The following is a 16,341-nucleotide window of genomic DNA, read 5'->3' on the forward strand; positions in this document are numbered from 1 at the left end:
AAAAAAAAAAAAAAATGTTGTTTAAGAGATTCTTGTGGCTTGAATTTTTAGTTGTGGGGCCCTTTTCTATAGAGGTAACAGGAAAGTAATAATGAAAATCATTGGTATTTTTCTTTTTTAAGATTTTATTTATTTGAGAAAGAGCACGAGCTGGGAGAGGGGCAGAGGGAGAGGGAGAAGCAGACTCCCCACTGAGCAGGGAGCCTGATGCTGGGCTCGATCCCAGGACCCTGGGATCATAATCTGAGCTGAAGGCAGATGCTTAACCAACTGAGCCACCCAGGCACCCCTTGTTGGTATTTTTTAGATTTCATGCTCAGAAGTCACAAGGGACTTTGTAAACTGGATCTGATGCAATGAGAGTTGCAGCCTAAAAGAAGAGAATTTGAATTTCTGATATTAATACCAGAAACTGATGTTTACTATGATCACTATTCTGATCAACCCTTCATCAAGAGTTGCCTGTTTTTGCCAGGGTGCTCTTACTATTATAATTACAACCAGAACATAATGTTCAGTAAATTTTTCTTTTGAGAAGAAAATCCACGTTCAGTTCTCTTTCAAAGGACATGGCCTTTTCTCTCTTTGTGCTGCAATGTGTCTTTGGTTTCCCAGGAAGCTCTTCGTGTAGTGAAGATCTTGCAGAACCTTGATCCACCATTTAGTATTGATGGGAAGATGGTAGCTGTAAACTTGGCCACTGGAAAACGAAGGTAAGGCAGAAGAGTGGGGCTCCTTTGTGATTCCCCTACTCAAGTTTTTGGGAGGCAACTCTGAAAGGTAGAGATGGTAAGACATGGTACCTTCCGATGTGGGTTTCTTCAGGTAGTGTGCATGTTTTCTTTTTATGAAGCTTGCCTTATTCTGACTTTAGTTGTCTTTTTTTGTTGTTTTTGTTTGGTTTTTCCTTAAATAGCAGCACTAGGTACTTAAGTGCCTTCCCTCTTCACTGCCTGGTATCTTTGGGTTCCAAATGATGATACCGTCTTGGATGTGCAGAAATCTCGATACATCCTTGCGCCTCAGAATCCTAAGAAAATGCTGTCCTGACTCCCCATTCCTCTGACCCTGGTCATGCCTCCATGGTACTGGGAAGTCTAATTCCTCTTTACTCCTATACTTACCTTGACCCAGGAGTGGTAACTGGGAAATGGCTGCATCAGAGAGGCAGGCTTGCAGGAATGGGGCAGATCTTGCTCTAGCACCCTCAACTCGTTTGCTGTTTTGCTTCAGCATTGGCTTTGTAGAAATCTCTGTACTGCCAGCCCTGCTTGCTCTGGGTTGGTTTCTTTCCCTCCAAAATGGGGGAAAGTTAGTTTCTTGGCAAATCTGTAGGGTTAGGCAATCCTCAAGTGGCTTTTTGTAGCAGACTCAAGATGTGTTGTATTATTTGTTGCAGAAATGATTCTGGGGACCATTCTGACCACATGCACTACTATCAGGTAGGCTTCAGCAGTTGGGGAGTGCTCTGTCAAAATCCTCAAGTGACTGAAAGAGTGATCTTGAATTTTCTTCAGTGGGTGACTGTTAAGGTTAAGAGCTATCAGAAGTTCCATCATTTTAACTAGCCTTTCTGTGATAGGGTAAAAAGTATTTCCGAGATAGGAGAGGAGGAGGCAGAAATTCAGACTGGGCTTCAGATACAAATCGACAAGGACAACAGTGTAAGTCACTTGTTTTATTTCTATTGCTCTTTGTGACTTGACTACTCATTAATTGAAATCTTTGTGGTCACAAAGTTAGCAAGAGATACTGTTGACTGGGGATGCACATTCAGAGAGAGCACCATCTACAGATTCTGCACCTGTTTGGGTTGGCCAGCCCCATTCCTGGGTTGTTCTCAGTGAGTCCCCAGCCAGGGCTTCACTGGACAGGGACTAACATTGGCTCTGGTTTTATTCCCACTAGCATCATCTGACTGCTACATATATGATTCTGCTACTGGCTACTATTATGACCCTTTGGCAGGAACTTATTATGACCCCAACACCCAGGTGAGTTTTTGGTTCGTTTACTTTATCAATGATTCTTTTGAGAAAAGTACCTATAATTTGTTACTTTGAAGATTTTATTCCCTGGATTTTTGGGTTGCTCATTACATGAAAAGTAGAAAAGTTTAAATCTTATGGAAGTTTAAATATTTCTCCATTCCTGGCAGCTGCTGTTATACTGTCTGTATCTCATGTCTAGTCTGGTGTTTTTTAAAGTCCACATCTTATATTGAGTTGTATTTATTGAGTTGTGTTCATTCAGGATTTGAAGATGGTGACCTTTGTGTTAACTGTTACCTATATGGCATTATAGGTAAGAATAGTGCTGCTCTTGGAAAAATGGACAGTGAGTGGTCTGGATGTGTCCTGGCCCCTGGAGTGGGTTTTAAGATTGTTTGATGTGGTCTCTTCTTAGGCTTGTGAGGGAGAGAGCTGTTCTTTCTCCCAGAAGGGAACTTGTTCCTTAGACCTAGAATTAACTTAACAGTTTCTAACTGTATTGCAGCAAGAAGTCTATGTGCCCCAGGACCCTGGGTCACCTGAAGAAGAAGAGATCAAGGAAAAGAAGTCCACCAGTCAAGGAAAGTCAAGTAGCAAGAAGGAAGCATCTAAAAGAGATGGCAAGGAGAAAAAAGACCGAGGAGTAACAAGGGTAAGAGAACTTGTAAATCTGCTCTTTACCAGACAATTACAGATTCAAATAAAAGAGTCATAGAGGAGATCTAGGGTTGAGGTGTCAAGTTACCAAAAAGCAGGCAATCCCCTTGCCTCTTACAGCTGGTGGTAACTCTTTCACAAATGCAAAAACTGTGGATGGTAGAACAAAGTGACTCAGCTCAAACCCTAACACCTGGGCTCCGCACAGTTTCACTTTCCTACGCCCCCTCTTCAGTGCTTGACTCTGTATACATGTTTCTGTAGGTGTAATTGTAGCAGAGGTTACCATTCTGTATTCTCTGCTCTGTTTATATTTGATCTTAAGTAGTTTTTCCATGGTTTTATAATACTCTTTATTATTTTAATGCCTGTATGGTAAAAACTCACAGTAAAACTGTACCCTTATTTTCATCAATCCTGCATTATTGGTCTTTTCTTTCTAGTCTTATTCTGTTGTAGTATGCATCATTCAGCATTTTATTTCTCCTTCTAAATTACTTCCTTAGGATGAACTTTCAAAATGGAAGATGTTGAATATTTTGGTATCTCCTGACATAAAGCCAAATTATTTTCCAAAGAATTACATTGATTTGCCCTGGCACCGATTATGCATTAGTGAAAATGGATGAATTTGCTTGTGGCTCAATTTATAACTTGTCTGTTTCCCCTTCTAATACTGCTAGTTGTTTATCTAGAGATTCAGAGAGAGAGAAAATATGTGTGTGTTTCTGAGAACTTAGACTTTAGAGTTCTGCTGGCTTAATATTTGGATTCAGCTTTTACCACTTTTCTTTCCAACCATATTCCCAGTCATTTGTAAAATGAGGGTATTGATGCCTATCTGGGAGGGTTGTAGTAAAGGCTGAGGACAGTAATGCATATAAATGTCCTATCTGTTGCCTGACATATAGCGATCACTCAGTATATACTGAATGTTATGTTTTCAAAGGCTTTTTATTTTTGAAATCATGGCAGCATTATAGATATTTCACAGATTAGGAGTTTTGGAAAATCTGATTAATTTCAACAGGGTTCTTAACCCAGCTTTTATGAGTATCATATAAGAATTACGGGTTTAATCAGTTTCAGGAAAATGCCAGTGAGGGGACAGCCCCCCCAGAGGACGTCTTTAAGAAGCCCCTGCCTCCCACTGTGAAGAAGGAAGAAAGTCCTCCACCAGTAAGGCTAAGCCAAGGCCCGGGGCTGGAGCTGGGGCTGGGGCTGGGCTGGGGATGGTTCTGAATGGGAAGGGAAGTTCAAAGGCTGATGCTTCACTTTGGTGTTGGTCCTTTTGTTCTACCTCCCAAACAAGGACTTTTCTTGAGTATGAGCATGAGATAAATGTTCCTGCCTGCTAATAGGGATATAACTGGAGAATCAAGGCAACTTTCTGTCTTCTTTCTTTGTACCCTGCACCATTCCCATCAGACAAGGGAATGTCTGGGCCTTTTTAAGTTATAATCTTGGTCTTGTTAATCCTTCTCTTCTAAGAGACCCATTTTCCTGGCTCTGATTTTTCCTGCCTTTCGGTGCTCTGTAAGAAGCTCAGATGTGGAGTGCGTGCATGGTTGTTTTTACAGTTTACCTGTCTGGCCACAGTCAACAATGCTAAAATAGGTACCCATTTTTTAGATGCATTAAAGTGATGGTCTCCTGCAATCACAGGTGATTCTGATTAAATGTAAATATGTAGCAGTAGTGATCATGCTTTATTTTTTATTTCGATTGATCACAAGCCAATGACCATGCATCATTATTTCATGGTTCCTGTGAACTATTGATAAATACTCTGCCTGTGTCACATTACTAGTTCAGTTCATTGTAGCCTCAGTCCTGACCATGCCTTTGCCTTTGCCTTTGCCTCACTCAGGAGCTGAATGTCTACCTGAGAGCTTATTCTTCGTTTGCTTTTAATCCACCTCCTAAATCTCTTTTGCTGTAGGGGTTACTGTAGCCTTAATAAAGTTTATCTTTCCTTTTCTCCATGGGTTACAGTAACTTGAGGGGTTGCTGCTATCTCTTCCTCTTTGTAACTTGTAACTTCTTAACTCTCCCTACCTCTATGTCAGTTCCCCTTTCCCTTTTTTATCTTTACTGTTCTGTTGCTGGAGTCACGTCTAAGGGAATCTTTCTGGTTTATCTCAACAATCCAGGAGAAAAGTCAAGCTTGAACCATGTTGCTTCTTTGTGGGAAATGAGCAGTGTGGTCAGCGGGCCTATTTTGAGCCCAGTTCATTATTCAAACTGAAAGAGAAGAAATGAGATGCCATATTGGAATATCCAGAAAACAGGCCCCACAATATAGGTTGAGGTTAGTGTTAATCTTTGGCCTTCTCCTTCCAGCCTAAGGTGGTAAACCCACTCATCGGCCTCTTGGGTGAATATGGAGGAGACAGTGACTATGAGGAGGAAGAAGAGGAGGAACAGGCCCCCCCTCCACAGCCCCGAACAGCGCAGCCCTCACAGAGGGAGGAGCTGACCAAGAAGGAGAACGAAGAAGATAAACTCACTGACTGGAATAAACTGGCTTGTCTGCTCTGCAGAAGGCAGTTTCCCAACAAAGAAGTTCTGATCAAACACCAGCAGCTCTCAGACCTGCACAAGGTATGGGGAGGGGACCCTGACCTTTCAAACTCTGGACTCTTACCATCGTGCATTACAGTCCGATTTCAAAGTGAATTGTTCCTCCACCTTTTGTCATGAGTTGCTTTGCATTAAGGCTATGCCCACCTTCAAGAACCTTGGAATGTAGACCCAAGGCAGGCAGCATAGCTGGGGTTTGGGGCACCAGACACCGTGGCCATGCTAAAGACAGGAGAGGAGGGCGTCACCAAGTAGGAAACTTATTTGCTGAGTTTCTCATCAGAGCTCTTCCATTAACCTAACAAGTGGACCTCAGATAAGCCTCTTCTCTTCTGTGATATTTGGTGGCTTCCTCTGGTTCTGTCTAGTTCTGATACTGTGCAGTTTTCCCAAAGGTGGGTCACATTCTGCCATCCCTTCATGTGGTGAGTCACCGCTATAAGCCACGGCCCAACATCTATTGTTGGAGTGTTAAACTGACATACACTGGTCCTCCCCTGCAGTCTTCCCGTTCAGATGTACTGACCAAAGAGTGGAATACTGGACAAATAAAACCCCTAGATAGACTCATGTTCTCAGTATAGGGTGATTTATTTCACACTCCTTCTCTAGCAGATGTTGCTAGAGCCGGTGAGGAGATCGGATTTAGACTTTCCTTCAATATAAAATCTAAAGTCTTAATGTAGCTAAAAGCTGAGAAGCTCTGCTTTTGGTAATAGGCACACCTCTTCTCGCCCCTGCCTCTGTGGAGGCTCTGCAAAGTTTTTAGGGGTCCGAGAAGTTCCTGACAATCCCTGCAACAGATTACCTCCCAAGTCCCTTTGACCTGGAATTCTGAGTCATGAGACTGACACATTGAAATATCAGCTCTTTGGGGGCGCCTGGTTGGCCCAGTTGGTAGAGCATGTGACTCTTGATCTTGGGGTTGTGAGTTCAAGCTCCACATTGGGTATAGAGCTTAATTTAAAAAATAAATAAATAAAACAAAAGGATATATAAAATTAAAAAAATAATAATAGAGGGGCGCCTGGGTGGCTCAGTTGTTAAGCGTCTGCCTTGAGTTCAGGTCATGATCCTGGGATCGAGCCCTGCGTTGGGCTCCCTGCTCCACGGGAAGCGTGCTTCTTCCTCTCCCACTCCCTCTGCTTATGTTCCCTCTCTCGCTGTCTCTCTCTCTCTCAAATAAATAAATAAAATCTTTAAAAATAGTAATAGTAGATTTCAGCTGTCTGATGAAAATGCTAATAAATGGCTAATATCAGGAAAGAGGAGCCAGAAATCTGGTGAATCCACAAATTGAACTGACCCTGGGACAGTGGAAAGTAGACTATGGTACTTTTTCCTTTCCTTGTAGTGATCCAGTGCAAAGAATCCCCTGTCCATACAAGAGCTGTTCTGGACCCCTTAAGTTTCTTAATATATGCTCGAGGGTATTGTGTAAGAGAGCTATGCTTGAGAAGTGTGGGACCCTTAAGGAATACAGGACTCTCAGAGCAGTCTTTTTGTTCTTTAAGGACCTTGGGTTCTCCTTTTCGTGTTTTTCTGGGGGCTTGAAAGAGTGAATAGTGTCTGAGAATGGTGGGTGGTAGTGGTAGGAAGAGCATGTGGGCATTAAGTTTTCTTCACTGGTGTGCTCAGATTCCCCTCTCTCATAATTTTTACTTTAGATAAAGACCTATAAACCAGTTTTGTGTTTTCTACATTTTTAAAAAAGTTTTATTTATTTGAGAGAGTGGGGTGTGGGGGCAGGAGGGGGGAAAGGGAGAGAATTTCAAGCAGACTCCCTGCTGAGCACAGAGCCCGACTCGGGGCTTGATCTCACGACCCTGAGATGACCTGAGGCTGAAATCAAGAGTTAGACACTTAACTGACTGAGCCACCCAGGTGCCCCTGTTTTCTACATTCGGGAAGTAGAATGAAGGGCTCTCTTGTGCCACACCATGTAACTAATCTGCGTGACAAGCCAGCATAACAACTTGGGTTCCCATTGGTGAGCCTGAAGCCAGCCCAGTTAGGAACTGTTGATTGCAGGATACAGTGATCACTCAGGAGAGGTGGTCAGCGAAAGAAGCCACAGTCCTAAAACAGCTGTTGGGAAAGGCCTAGAGGCATTTTCTAAGACCACTTTTTCTAGACCTGTACTCATAGAACTTTCTCTCTTCTCAGCAAAACCTGGAAATCCATCGGAAGATAAAACAGTCTGAGCAGGAGCTAGCCTATCTGGAAAGGAGAGAACAGGAGGTAAGTTTTGATGAACCTGTTAACTCCCTTGACCCCAACCCTTATTACTTTTTGGTGTGGAATTTGTAGGCTGTGCTAAAGACAGAGAATGAAGAGGCCCTAAAAGATGGTGTATACATTTATCAAAACTCATCAAACTACATTATAATGGGTACACTTCATTATTTATAAATTATACCTTAATAAAATTGATATATATATATTTTTTAAGATTTTATTTATTTATTTGACACAGAGAGAGAGCACAAGCAGGGGGAGTGGCAGGCAGAGGCAGAGGGAGAAGCAGGCTCCCCGCAGAGCAGGGGGAGCCTGATGTGGGACTCGATCTCAGGACCCTGGGATCATGACCTGAGCCGAAGGCAGTCGCTTAACCAACTGAGCCACCCAGGCACCCTGATACATATATTTTAAAGGTGGTGCGAGTTCAAGGTCTCCAAACAGGTCAAATAAATAGCATTTTTCTTTCCTGCCCAGCTTTTAAAATCAATGAAGGAGTGTCGGATAGGGCTGCTGAAATACCATCTTTTACTGTCAGAGGCTGAGTTAGTAGAAGTAGTTTAGTGTTGGACTTGCTACCTAGATTACATAATTAGGCAGACTCACCTACATAGCCACAAGCTTCACTGCCCGGGCCAGGTCTTATGTGATGGGTAGGAATCTTCCCATGGAGGTCTACTGGAGAGCACCTCCTCCTCAGAAGAGGTAAACACAGCTGTGAGACAAGCCCACCAGCTCATTCTTCCCAAATTTACCAGTCAGAGAAGCCACTGCTTTCTCAAGAAGAGTATGTGAAGGAGCAAAAGATTCCAGGAGTTAACAGTTGAACTCCCTTCACTTTAGAAGGAATATAAGGAATAAAGTGAAACTTCCCCACCACTCAACTCCCTTAAGTGGAAATCTCAGATCTGTTATTCTGCTTACCAACAGGGAAGGTTTAAAGAAAGAGGAAGTGATCGCAGGGAAAAGCTCCAATCTTTTGACTCTCCAGAAAGGAAACGAATTAAATACTCCAGGGAAACTGACAGGTAAGCCAGGAACTTTTCATTCAGCCTAGGCCTCAAGGCCGAATGGTGAAACCATCTTCTTCTCCAGCTGTGATGCTTTTTTCTCTCTCAGGGATAACTGAAGTCAGCAGGAGCAGGTTCTTTCTGAACTCCTTGAACATGAGGTTCACTCCAACCTCTGACCACCCAGCTTTACTCAGGGAATATGTGTGTTTGCATGGAAGTTTGGCTGGCTACTTAGCTGCTCAAAGCCAGGGCTGGAGTGGCCATGGTTGGGAACTCTTTCTCTCCTCATCAGTAATGCTGTACCTCCTATGGACCTGATAAGAATGTCACACTCTCTCAGGCTTTTTCTCTAGGGAACCTCCATCCTCACACATAGCTGTTGAATGAGTGGTTGGTTGCTGATAGACCTATATGATGTCTAGATTCCTGTGCTTATTTCCAGTCAGGTAGTTGAGAGTCGTGAGCCCAGCAGAGTTAGATAGAATTTGTTGATAACCCATCGTGTCTAGGTACTGCACTAAGTGCAAGGAATACTCAGGTGGACAAAACATATATTATCCTTGACTATCTGAACACAGAATAAGGAAGGTTTAGGTGATGCTGTGTCTCATAAGGCAGGCAGAATTCCAGTGGAGAATGGGAGGGCATTTCATTTGGAGGAAATGGCATAGGCTGTGGATGAGAGAGATGGAAGTCATATGATGCATTTGAGAAATTGTAAGTAGCTTGATGGAGGCCAGCTCAGGAAGTTCATACTCCTTGAACACCATGCTAAGACTTTGTCTTGGGGCAGTGGGACGTTATGAAATGATTCTAAGGAGGGTGTTGATCTGATGAGACTCAAACAGGTCTTTATGTTGGGGTAAGCAAAAGAGCAGCTAGTAGCCAGGATAACTTATGCCTGTGGGGATGGGGGAGATCATTGATGGAGAAAGGCCCCAAAGGAGGGTTGATGGGGTCTGGGATTGTGGCATTCTGACTTATTTGCTCACTGCCCACAGTAAGAGATTATTTTTTAATCATGGCCCAATAATCATGTGTGTGTAAGTACCTGAAAAAGAAATCTTCATGAAAAATACTTCCCTAGTGTGTGCGATAAACTCTGGTATTTTTATTCTAGCTTTTTCTGTTTGCATTCTTTTTTTTTTTTTAAGGATGAGTGACTTTTTAAAAAGATTGATTTATTTATTTTGAGAGAGAAAGAGAGTGAGAGTGCGCACACACACGAGCAGGGGGAGGGGCAGAGGGAGAGAGAGAGAATCTCAAACAGACTCCCTGCTGAGCATGGAGCCTGACATGGGGCTTTATCCCAGGACCCTGAGATCATGGCTTGAGCCAAACAAGAGCCAGACACTCAACCAACTGAGCCAGGTGCCCCTGTTTGCATTCTTAAGAAGTGCTAAGGAAGGACTGCTTAATCAATGTAATATCCCACTAGGTCATCTCTGCAATTTGAAATATACTGGGCTAAGCCAAAGGTGAAGGAGTCATTCAGGAGGAAGAAGGACACCTTAGCCCTGAGTGAGCTGGGCTGGGTGCAGAAAGACACCTTTCTGTATTCTTGGCACCCATCATACCACATTCTACTGGTTCCCTTCCTTCTTAGTCTTCTCCCCTGCTTTTCATGGTTTTCTGGGCAGCTCCAGATATTCTCCAGGACTCTGCCCTCAGTGCTGTTTAATTCTTGCTGCTCCACCCTCTTTACCTAGACTCAAGGCCACAACCATCACTAACAAGCTAATAGGTCCCTATGACTCCATTCTAAGGCAGTTTGGTTTTCTGAGCCCAAAATCACTATTTCCACTTACCTCCTGGGAATGTCCTTTTGGAGACCTCTTAGGCTCCTCACTCTAAACAATTACTCAGTATTATATTCCATATCATACTCCGGTCCAGTCCTGCTAAACCTGCTGTGTGTTCCTCTTTCAGAGTAGTGACATCACTGCATCATGGCCTGCCTGGTCTGATCCAGTCTTCCTCCTTTATGCCCTGTATCATTACTGGCCACATCCCTAATTAAGCTTTTCCCCCTTTCTAGCTTACCTCCAAATTGGATTCCTTACTCTCAGTCTCTCTTCTTCAACGTCTAGTGTACTCTCTACCCTGGCACCAAAATCATCTTTGTGAACAGAAATCTCTTAAAACTTGCCTTTTTGTGAAGACATACCTTGCTTAGAGGGAGGTCTGGAGTCCAGGGTTTTTGTTTTTGTTTTTGCCTAAAGGATGAAGTCCAGAGTCATGATTTAGCATGATGTTTCAAGGCTTTTCAGTCTGGCCCAGGAAGCGTTTTGTCAGTTCCTACCATTCCTCTCCTGGACAAATTGTATTCTTTCACTTCTTATTTGTGGCCTCCTTTCTTCTCATGCTTTTTGTCAGTTCAGATGTGCCCTCTTGTTGGAATTCGTCATTTTTGGTGAAGCTCCTTCAGAGTTTGTCTTCTCTGATGTATTTCCATAGGAGATGTCTCCTGGTGCCACATCCATGGCTGAGCTCTTCACTGTGTTATAGGCATCTATGGACATACTATCCTTCTCATGTCCTTCCCCGTGAACAGGGTTGGGTCTTGGGCATCTCTGTATCCCCAGGACAAAAGCCTATTGCATAGATAGCAGGTACTCAGAAATATTGCCTAATATACTTAAGAGGAAGCAAATGTGAATCAAGAGGACAGAGGTTTTTATTAGGCTCACAAATAGGTCACTTTGAAAGTGATGGTATGTAAGTACATCTGCTCCTTTCGCAGTGATCGCAAACCTGTTGGTAAAGAAGGAATCGACAGTAGCAACAAAGGAGGCTGTGTCCAGCAGACCGCTGGCTGGAGGAAGGGGGCGGGCCTCGGGTATGGCCATCCCGGATTGGCTTCAGCAGAGGAGGTGAAATGGTTTCCATCTTTTGGGGGTGGCGTGAACCTGGAATATACTTAACTTTCTCTCACTCTGTGGCTCAGAGCTGTGTCTTTGCCTTTTAGCTGGGCTTTCTCCACTGCCAGTGAAGGACACAGGAGCTGAAGGAGCCCATCAGTCTTGATTATTGGATGATAGCTAGGCATTCTGGGCCCTTTGTAATTTTGGTTGCCAGTGGGAAAGGGAGAAAGAAGTGGAAATGGGGCTCATCTTACTCTTCCGTGGAGTAAGAGATGGGGCAGTATGGGAATCAGGCAGTTTGAGACTGACGAATCATTTGGTGACAAGAACCAGGGAACCTGCAATAAAAGGTACAAAAGCATCTCTGAGAGGCATCATCATCAGAGGAGCTAAAATGGCTAAAATCTGAGGAGCGTGAGGTTAGTCCTGGTTCTCATGAAGGGCTCTGCCTCACTTAGTTCAGGAAGAAAAGAGAGCAAAGGTGGTAAGAGGGAACGATGCCCATTTTGTGTTGGCTTGGTCCCCCTCTGAAAATGCCAACTAGAGGAGACTGGCTTCTCATATGTCTGGTATTATTAAATCCTGTATCCTGAAGTCATGATGTCACTACCCTCCTTATTCATCTTGGGTTTTGTTTACTAATTAAACATTCTAAAAAATTCCCCGAAATCCTGATCCTTACTGGTCCAGAAATGCTTGTAATCAAAGGCCAGCCCTGAAGCTTATTAATTGATAGAGCCCACTTCATTGTTTGTCTTTGTGTTACAGACTGAAGGCCGGATGAGGGGGCCCAGTGTGGGGGCTCCGGGAAGAACCAGCAAGAGACAGTCCAACGAGACTTACCGAGATGCTGTGCGAAGAGTCATGTTTGCTCGGTATAAAGAACTAGATTAAAGAATGGAGACAAGTCCCATAGGACACAACCTCCTTCTTGTTTTGTTTGTCCGTCTCTCCTTTTGTTTTGTTACTGTTCTTGCTGCTAGAACTTTTTTAAATAAACTTTTTTTCAATGTGATTTTTTTTTTTTTGGTGGTTATATTTTTCTCCCATAGATGGGTGGGGGTGGGGCTTATGGTAGGAGGGAGAGAGCGCCTTGGTGCAGCCCATTTGAGGTGCACTGAAATGGCAGCAAGTGCTACCATGAGCCCTGAGACACCACCTCTTCTCAGTGTGAGTGGATGTGTTGTGACCTTTGAACTCTAGCTTGTGTGAGTACTGTCAGATTTTTAAAATTATTTTCCTAATCTAATTAATGAAAACTGCATCTCATTATTGCTTGCTTCTATTTCTTTGGTAACTACTGAGACTGAACATACTTCCATATGTTGGTTAACTGCTGATTAGACCTTTGAAAGTCATCTTCTGACTTCCCCATTGTTGGCGGGGGTTTGGGGGGAGAAGCAGTGTGGTAGCTCTTTTTCTGGGTGCCTGCTGGGAGCTCAATGTGTCACATGTTATGATCACCACAATGAGTTGGCATAGTAAGCATTATCACTCCCCTCCAGCTGCTACCCCAGGTTTTCATTCCCTCCTTGGCTAAAATTCTCCAAAGAGGTGTCTTTGGACACTCTCTTTCAAATCTTTATTAATTTTCTACCATATCACTCATACCATTTCACAGGATTTGCTTCAAAAGAGAGGGTTGTTTTAAATTTTTTTTTAATTCTTTGCAGTTAATGGGGCGCCTGGGTGGCTTAGTCGTTAAGCGTCTGCCTTCGGCTCAGGTCATGATCCCGGGGTCCTGGGATCAAGCCCCGCATCAGGCTCCCTGCTCAGCAGGAAGCCTGCCTCTCCCTCTCGCAGTCCCCCTGCTTGTATTCCCTCTCTCACTGTCTCTCTCTGTCAAATAAATAAATATTATTTTAAAAATAAATAAATAAAATTCTTTGCAGTTAAAAGGACTATATCCTATGAACTATTAAAACTTTAAAAAACGAGCCTGGGTGGCTCAGTCAGTTAAGCGGCCAACTCTTGGTTTCGGCTCAGGTCATGATCTGTGTCCTAGGGTCAAGCCTCGTGTTGGGCTCCTCACTCAGTGGAGAGTCTGCTTGTGGATTCTCTTTCTCTTTCTCCCTCTCCCCAGCTTGTAGTCGCTCACTCTCTCTCTCTCAAATAAATAAATCTTTAAAACTTCAAAAAGTAATTCTTCCAGATAACATATTAGAGTACTAAGAATTGCACTTTTCAGATGTCTCCAGAGGAATGTTTTTTAGGAAGAGAACTGCAGGTTTAGAAGAGTTTGTTGTGTAAGGTGGGAGTTTGTAAACTCACCTGTCAAGGTGGGGCGCCTGGGTGGCTCAGTCGGTTAAGTGTCTGCCTTTCGGCTCAGGTCATGATCCTGGGGTCCTGGGATGGAGCCCCACGTTGGGCTCCCTGCTCAGTGGGGAGCTTGCTTCTCCCCCTTTCCCTCTGCCCCTCCTCATGCTTGTGCTCGCTCGCTCGCTCTCTCAAATAAATAAATAAAATCTTAAAAAAGAAAACAAAGGGCACCTGGGTGGCTCAGTCGGTTAAGCATCTGCCTTCGGCTCAGGTCATGATCCCAGGGTCTTGGGATCGAGCCACACATCGGGCTCCCTGCTCAGTGGGGAGCCTGCTTCTCCCTCTCCCACTCCCGCTGCTTGTGTTCTCTCTCTCTGTCAAATAAATAAAAATCTTTAAAAAAAAAAACAAAAAAACTTACCCATCAAGGGCCAGAGTCAATATTTTAGACTTTACAGGTCAGATGATCTGTGTTGAAACTATTCAGCCCTGTTATTGTAGTGAGAGCGCAGCCATAGGCAATACATAGACAAGTGATTGTGGCTGAATTCCAATAAAACTTTCTTTACAAAAAGTTTGCAGGCCAGAATTCGCCCACGGGTCTAAGGGTGTAATCTGGTTGCATAAGGCAGAACCAAGGAGAGCTCTGTAAAAATAGCATGGAGGTATTAGCATTTTGGAGGGGATGGGCAGTGAGGGGTAGGAGGTGTAAGGGGAGGTAGGTATATACCAAGGAGAAAACATATCTAGCAACAGAAATGATAAATGTGAAGTTAAATTGTTTGCCATGCGGTGTCCAAATATAATCCCTTTTTCTTAATCTTTAGTAAGTCTTTTTATCCCTCCCAAAGGGAAAACAAAATCAGGAGCACACTGGCTTAGGGATCAAGAGCCCCAGGTTCTGGGCCTTGCTACCACTAGTGCAGCATTACAGAGGATGGGCCATTGGACTCTCAGCTGCAGACAGATGTAGTCCAAGAGCCCTTCTGGTCTGATGGCCTGCAGTTACCTCTGTGGTGCATCTCTTTTTCTTTTTCTTTTCTTTTTTTCTTTCTTTTTTTTTTTTGAGTACATCAATGAGTACGTCAGAATACTTTTTGAAAGCTGGTCCAAGTTTGTCCTAAACTGGCCAGACCAGGTTTTCCTTCTAACTTTGTGTTATCTGTTTGGGCCTAAACTGTGGAACACATCAAATGCTCCACTATTGAAGACTCCTTTATGGGCTGCTTAGTTAACACCAGTTATTGGCTGCCCAGCAGAAACACCATTGAGGTTTGTTTTTTTTCACCATTATTATTTTTTTTTTTTTAAGATTTTGTTTATTTATTTGTCAGAGAGAGAGAGAGCACAAGGAGGGGGAGCGGCAGGCAGAGCAGTAGAGGGAGAAGCAGGCTCCCCGGCGAGCAAGGAGCCCGATGTGGGACTCGATCCCAGGACCCTGGGATCATGACCTGAGCCGAAGGCAGACGCTTAACGACTAAGCCACCCAGGTTCCCACCACCATTGAGTTATTAAGTGGTCATTCTATGAATGTTTTGAGAGCCTACTCTACTTGTCACTGGGGCTTATAGCAAGATCAGTGTTGGTCTCTGTGCCCATGGGACTTAGTCTACTGAGGAAGATGGACATTGAGCAATTACTGATGTGATGAGAGACAGTACAGCAAGCTATTGGCAGCATCTTCCCTGAAGAAAGTGTTAAAGCTCAGACCTCAGACTAGTTTGCCTAATTTTGTTTTCCAGCTTTATTTTGCCACTTAAATAGAAATTTTGCTGTTGGAAATAAGGTCTAAAGTGCTCCATATATATATATATTTTTTTTTAAAAGATTTTATTTATTTATTTGACAGAGAGAGACACAGCGAGAGAGGGAACACAAGCAGGGGGAGCAGGAGAGGGAGAAGCAGGCCTCCCGCCGAGCAGGGAGCCCGATGCGGGGCTCGATCCCAGGACCCTGGGATCACGACCTGAGCCGAAGGCAGACGCTTAACGACTGAGCCACCCAGGCACCCCAAGTGCTCCATATATTTTTAAGGCAGTACTTTGGGTATTGAAAGTTGGAATGGAAATGAAAAGTGTGTCACCCTAGCATGTCCCTGGGCAGTTCCCTGAGGCTTTGATCAGAATGCCAGCTACCTAAGGGCAGAGATCTTGGGTAATTTTCTTTACTACTGTATCCCTAGGGACTAACGCAGTAGGCAGCCAATAAATGAGTGAATAATGCCTTGTTCATAGGTCTATAGAAAATGCATGTTGAATTAAATTTTGATTGCATATCTCTGTCAGTTTATCAAAGCCCATCTTTGACAAAAGAAATTAGTTTCTTGGTATAGGCAAGAGTTCTCTCATGTAAGTCTTCTTTACTTATTCTGGATCAATATTTCCCCGCCTGAGATCAAAATATGTGAACTAGTTTTATTCTTTTGCCAAATGGTGGAAAATTAAGGAAAAAAAGATAAGATCATCATTTCGTTAAGAGGACTTTTTTTTTAAACCTCAGAACGTTAGGAAAAGCAGTCTTTTTTTTTTTTTTTAAGATTTTATTTATTTATTCATGAGAGAGAAAGAGGCAGAGGGAGAAGCAGGCTCCCCAAGGAGCAGAGAGGCCGATGCGGGACTCGATCCCAGGACCCCAGGATCATGACCTGAGCCGAAGGCAGACGCTTAACCATCTGAGCCACCCAGGTTCCCCAGGAAAAGCAGTCTTAAAAAAACTTTCCTTGGGGCGCCTGGGTGG

At 43.6% G+C, this 16,341-nt stretch overlaps 1 protein-coding gene across 6 annotated transcripts in view; it reads left to right on the forward strand.

The window, feature by feature from the left end:
• RBM6 (RNA binding motif protein 6) overlaps positions 1 to 12,361 on the forward strand; it is a 78,797-nt gene extending 66,436 nt beyond the window's left edge. For 4 of the 6 annotated variants that reach the window (XM_081818020.1, XM_081818039.1, XM_031032383.2 and 1 more), the window contains 11 exons: positions 616 to 713; positions 1,400 to 1,442; positions 1,583 to 1,664; positions 1,909 to 1,994; positions 2,497 to 2,643; positions 3,732 to 3,827; positions 4,992 to 5,252; positions 7,398 to 7,472; positions 8,400 to 8,497; positions 11,226 to 11,355; positions 12,115 to 12,361. In XM_081818020.1, the coding sequence (XP_081674146.1) occupies positions 616 to 713; positions 1,400 to 1,442; positions 1,583 to 1,664; positions 1,909 to 1,994; positions 2,497 to 2,643; positions 3,732 to 3,827; positions 4,992 to 5,252; positions 7,398 to 7,472; positions 8,400 to 8,497; positions 11,226 to 11,355; positions 12,115 to 12,240 (1,242 nt within the window). In that variant the 3' untranslated portion in view covers positions 12,241 to 12,361. The remainder of the gene's footprint in view (positions 1 to 615; positions 714 to 1,399; positions 1,443 to 1,582; positions 1,665 to 1,908; positions 1,995 to 2,496; positions 2,644 to 3,731; positions 3,828 to 4,991; positions 5,253 to 7,397; positions 7,473 to 8,399; positions 8,498 to 11,225; positions 11,356 to 12,114) is intronic. The other 2 variants (XM_081818026.1, XM_081818030.1) reach the window with 2 other exon arrangements.
• The last annotated feature ends 3,980 nt before the right edge of the window (positions 12,362 to 16,341 follow it).

The sequence above is a fragment of the Leptonychotes weddellii genome, chromosome 1 (genome assembly GCF_054177405.1).
Source record: "Leptonychotes weddellii isolate Sample4059 chromosome 1, ASM5417740v2, whole genome shotgun sequence".
Classification (NCBI taxonomy): Eukaryota; Metazoa; Chordata; class Mammalia; order Carnivora; family Phocidae; genus Leptonychotes; species Leptonychotes weddellii.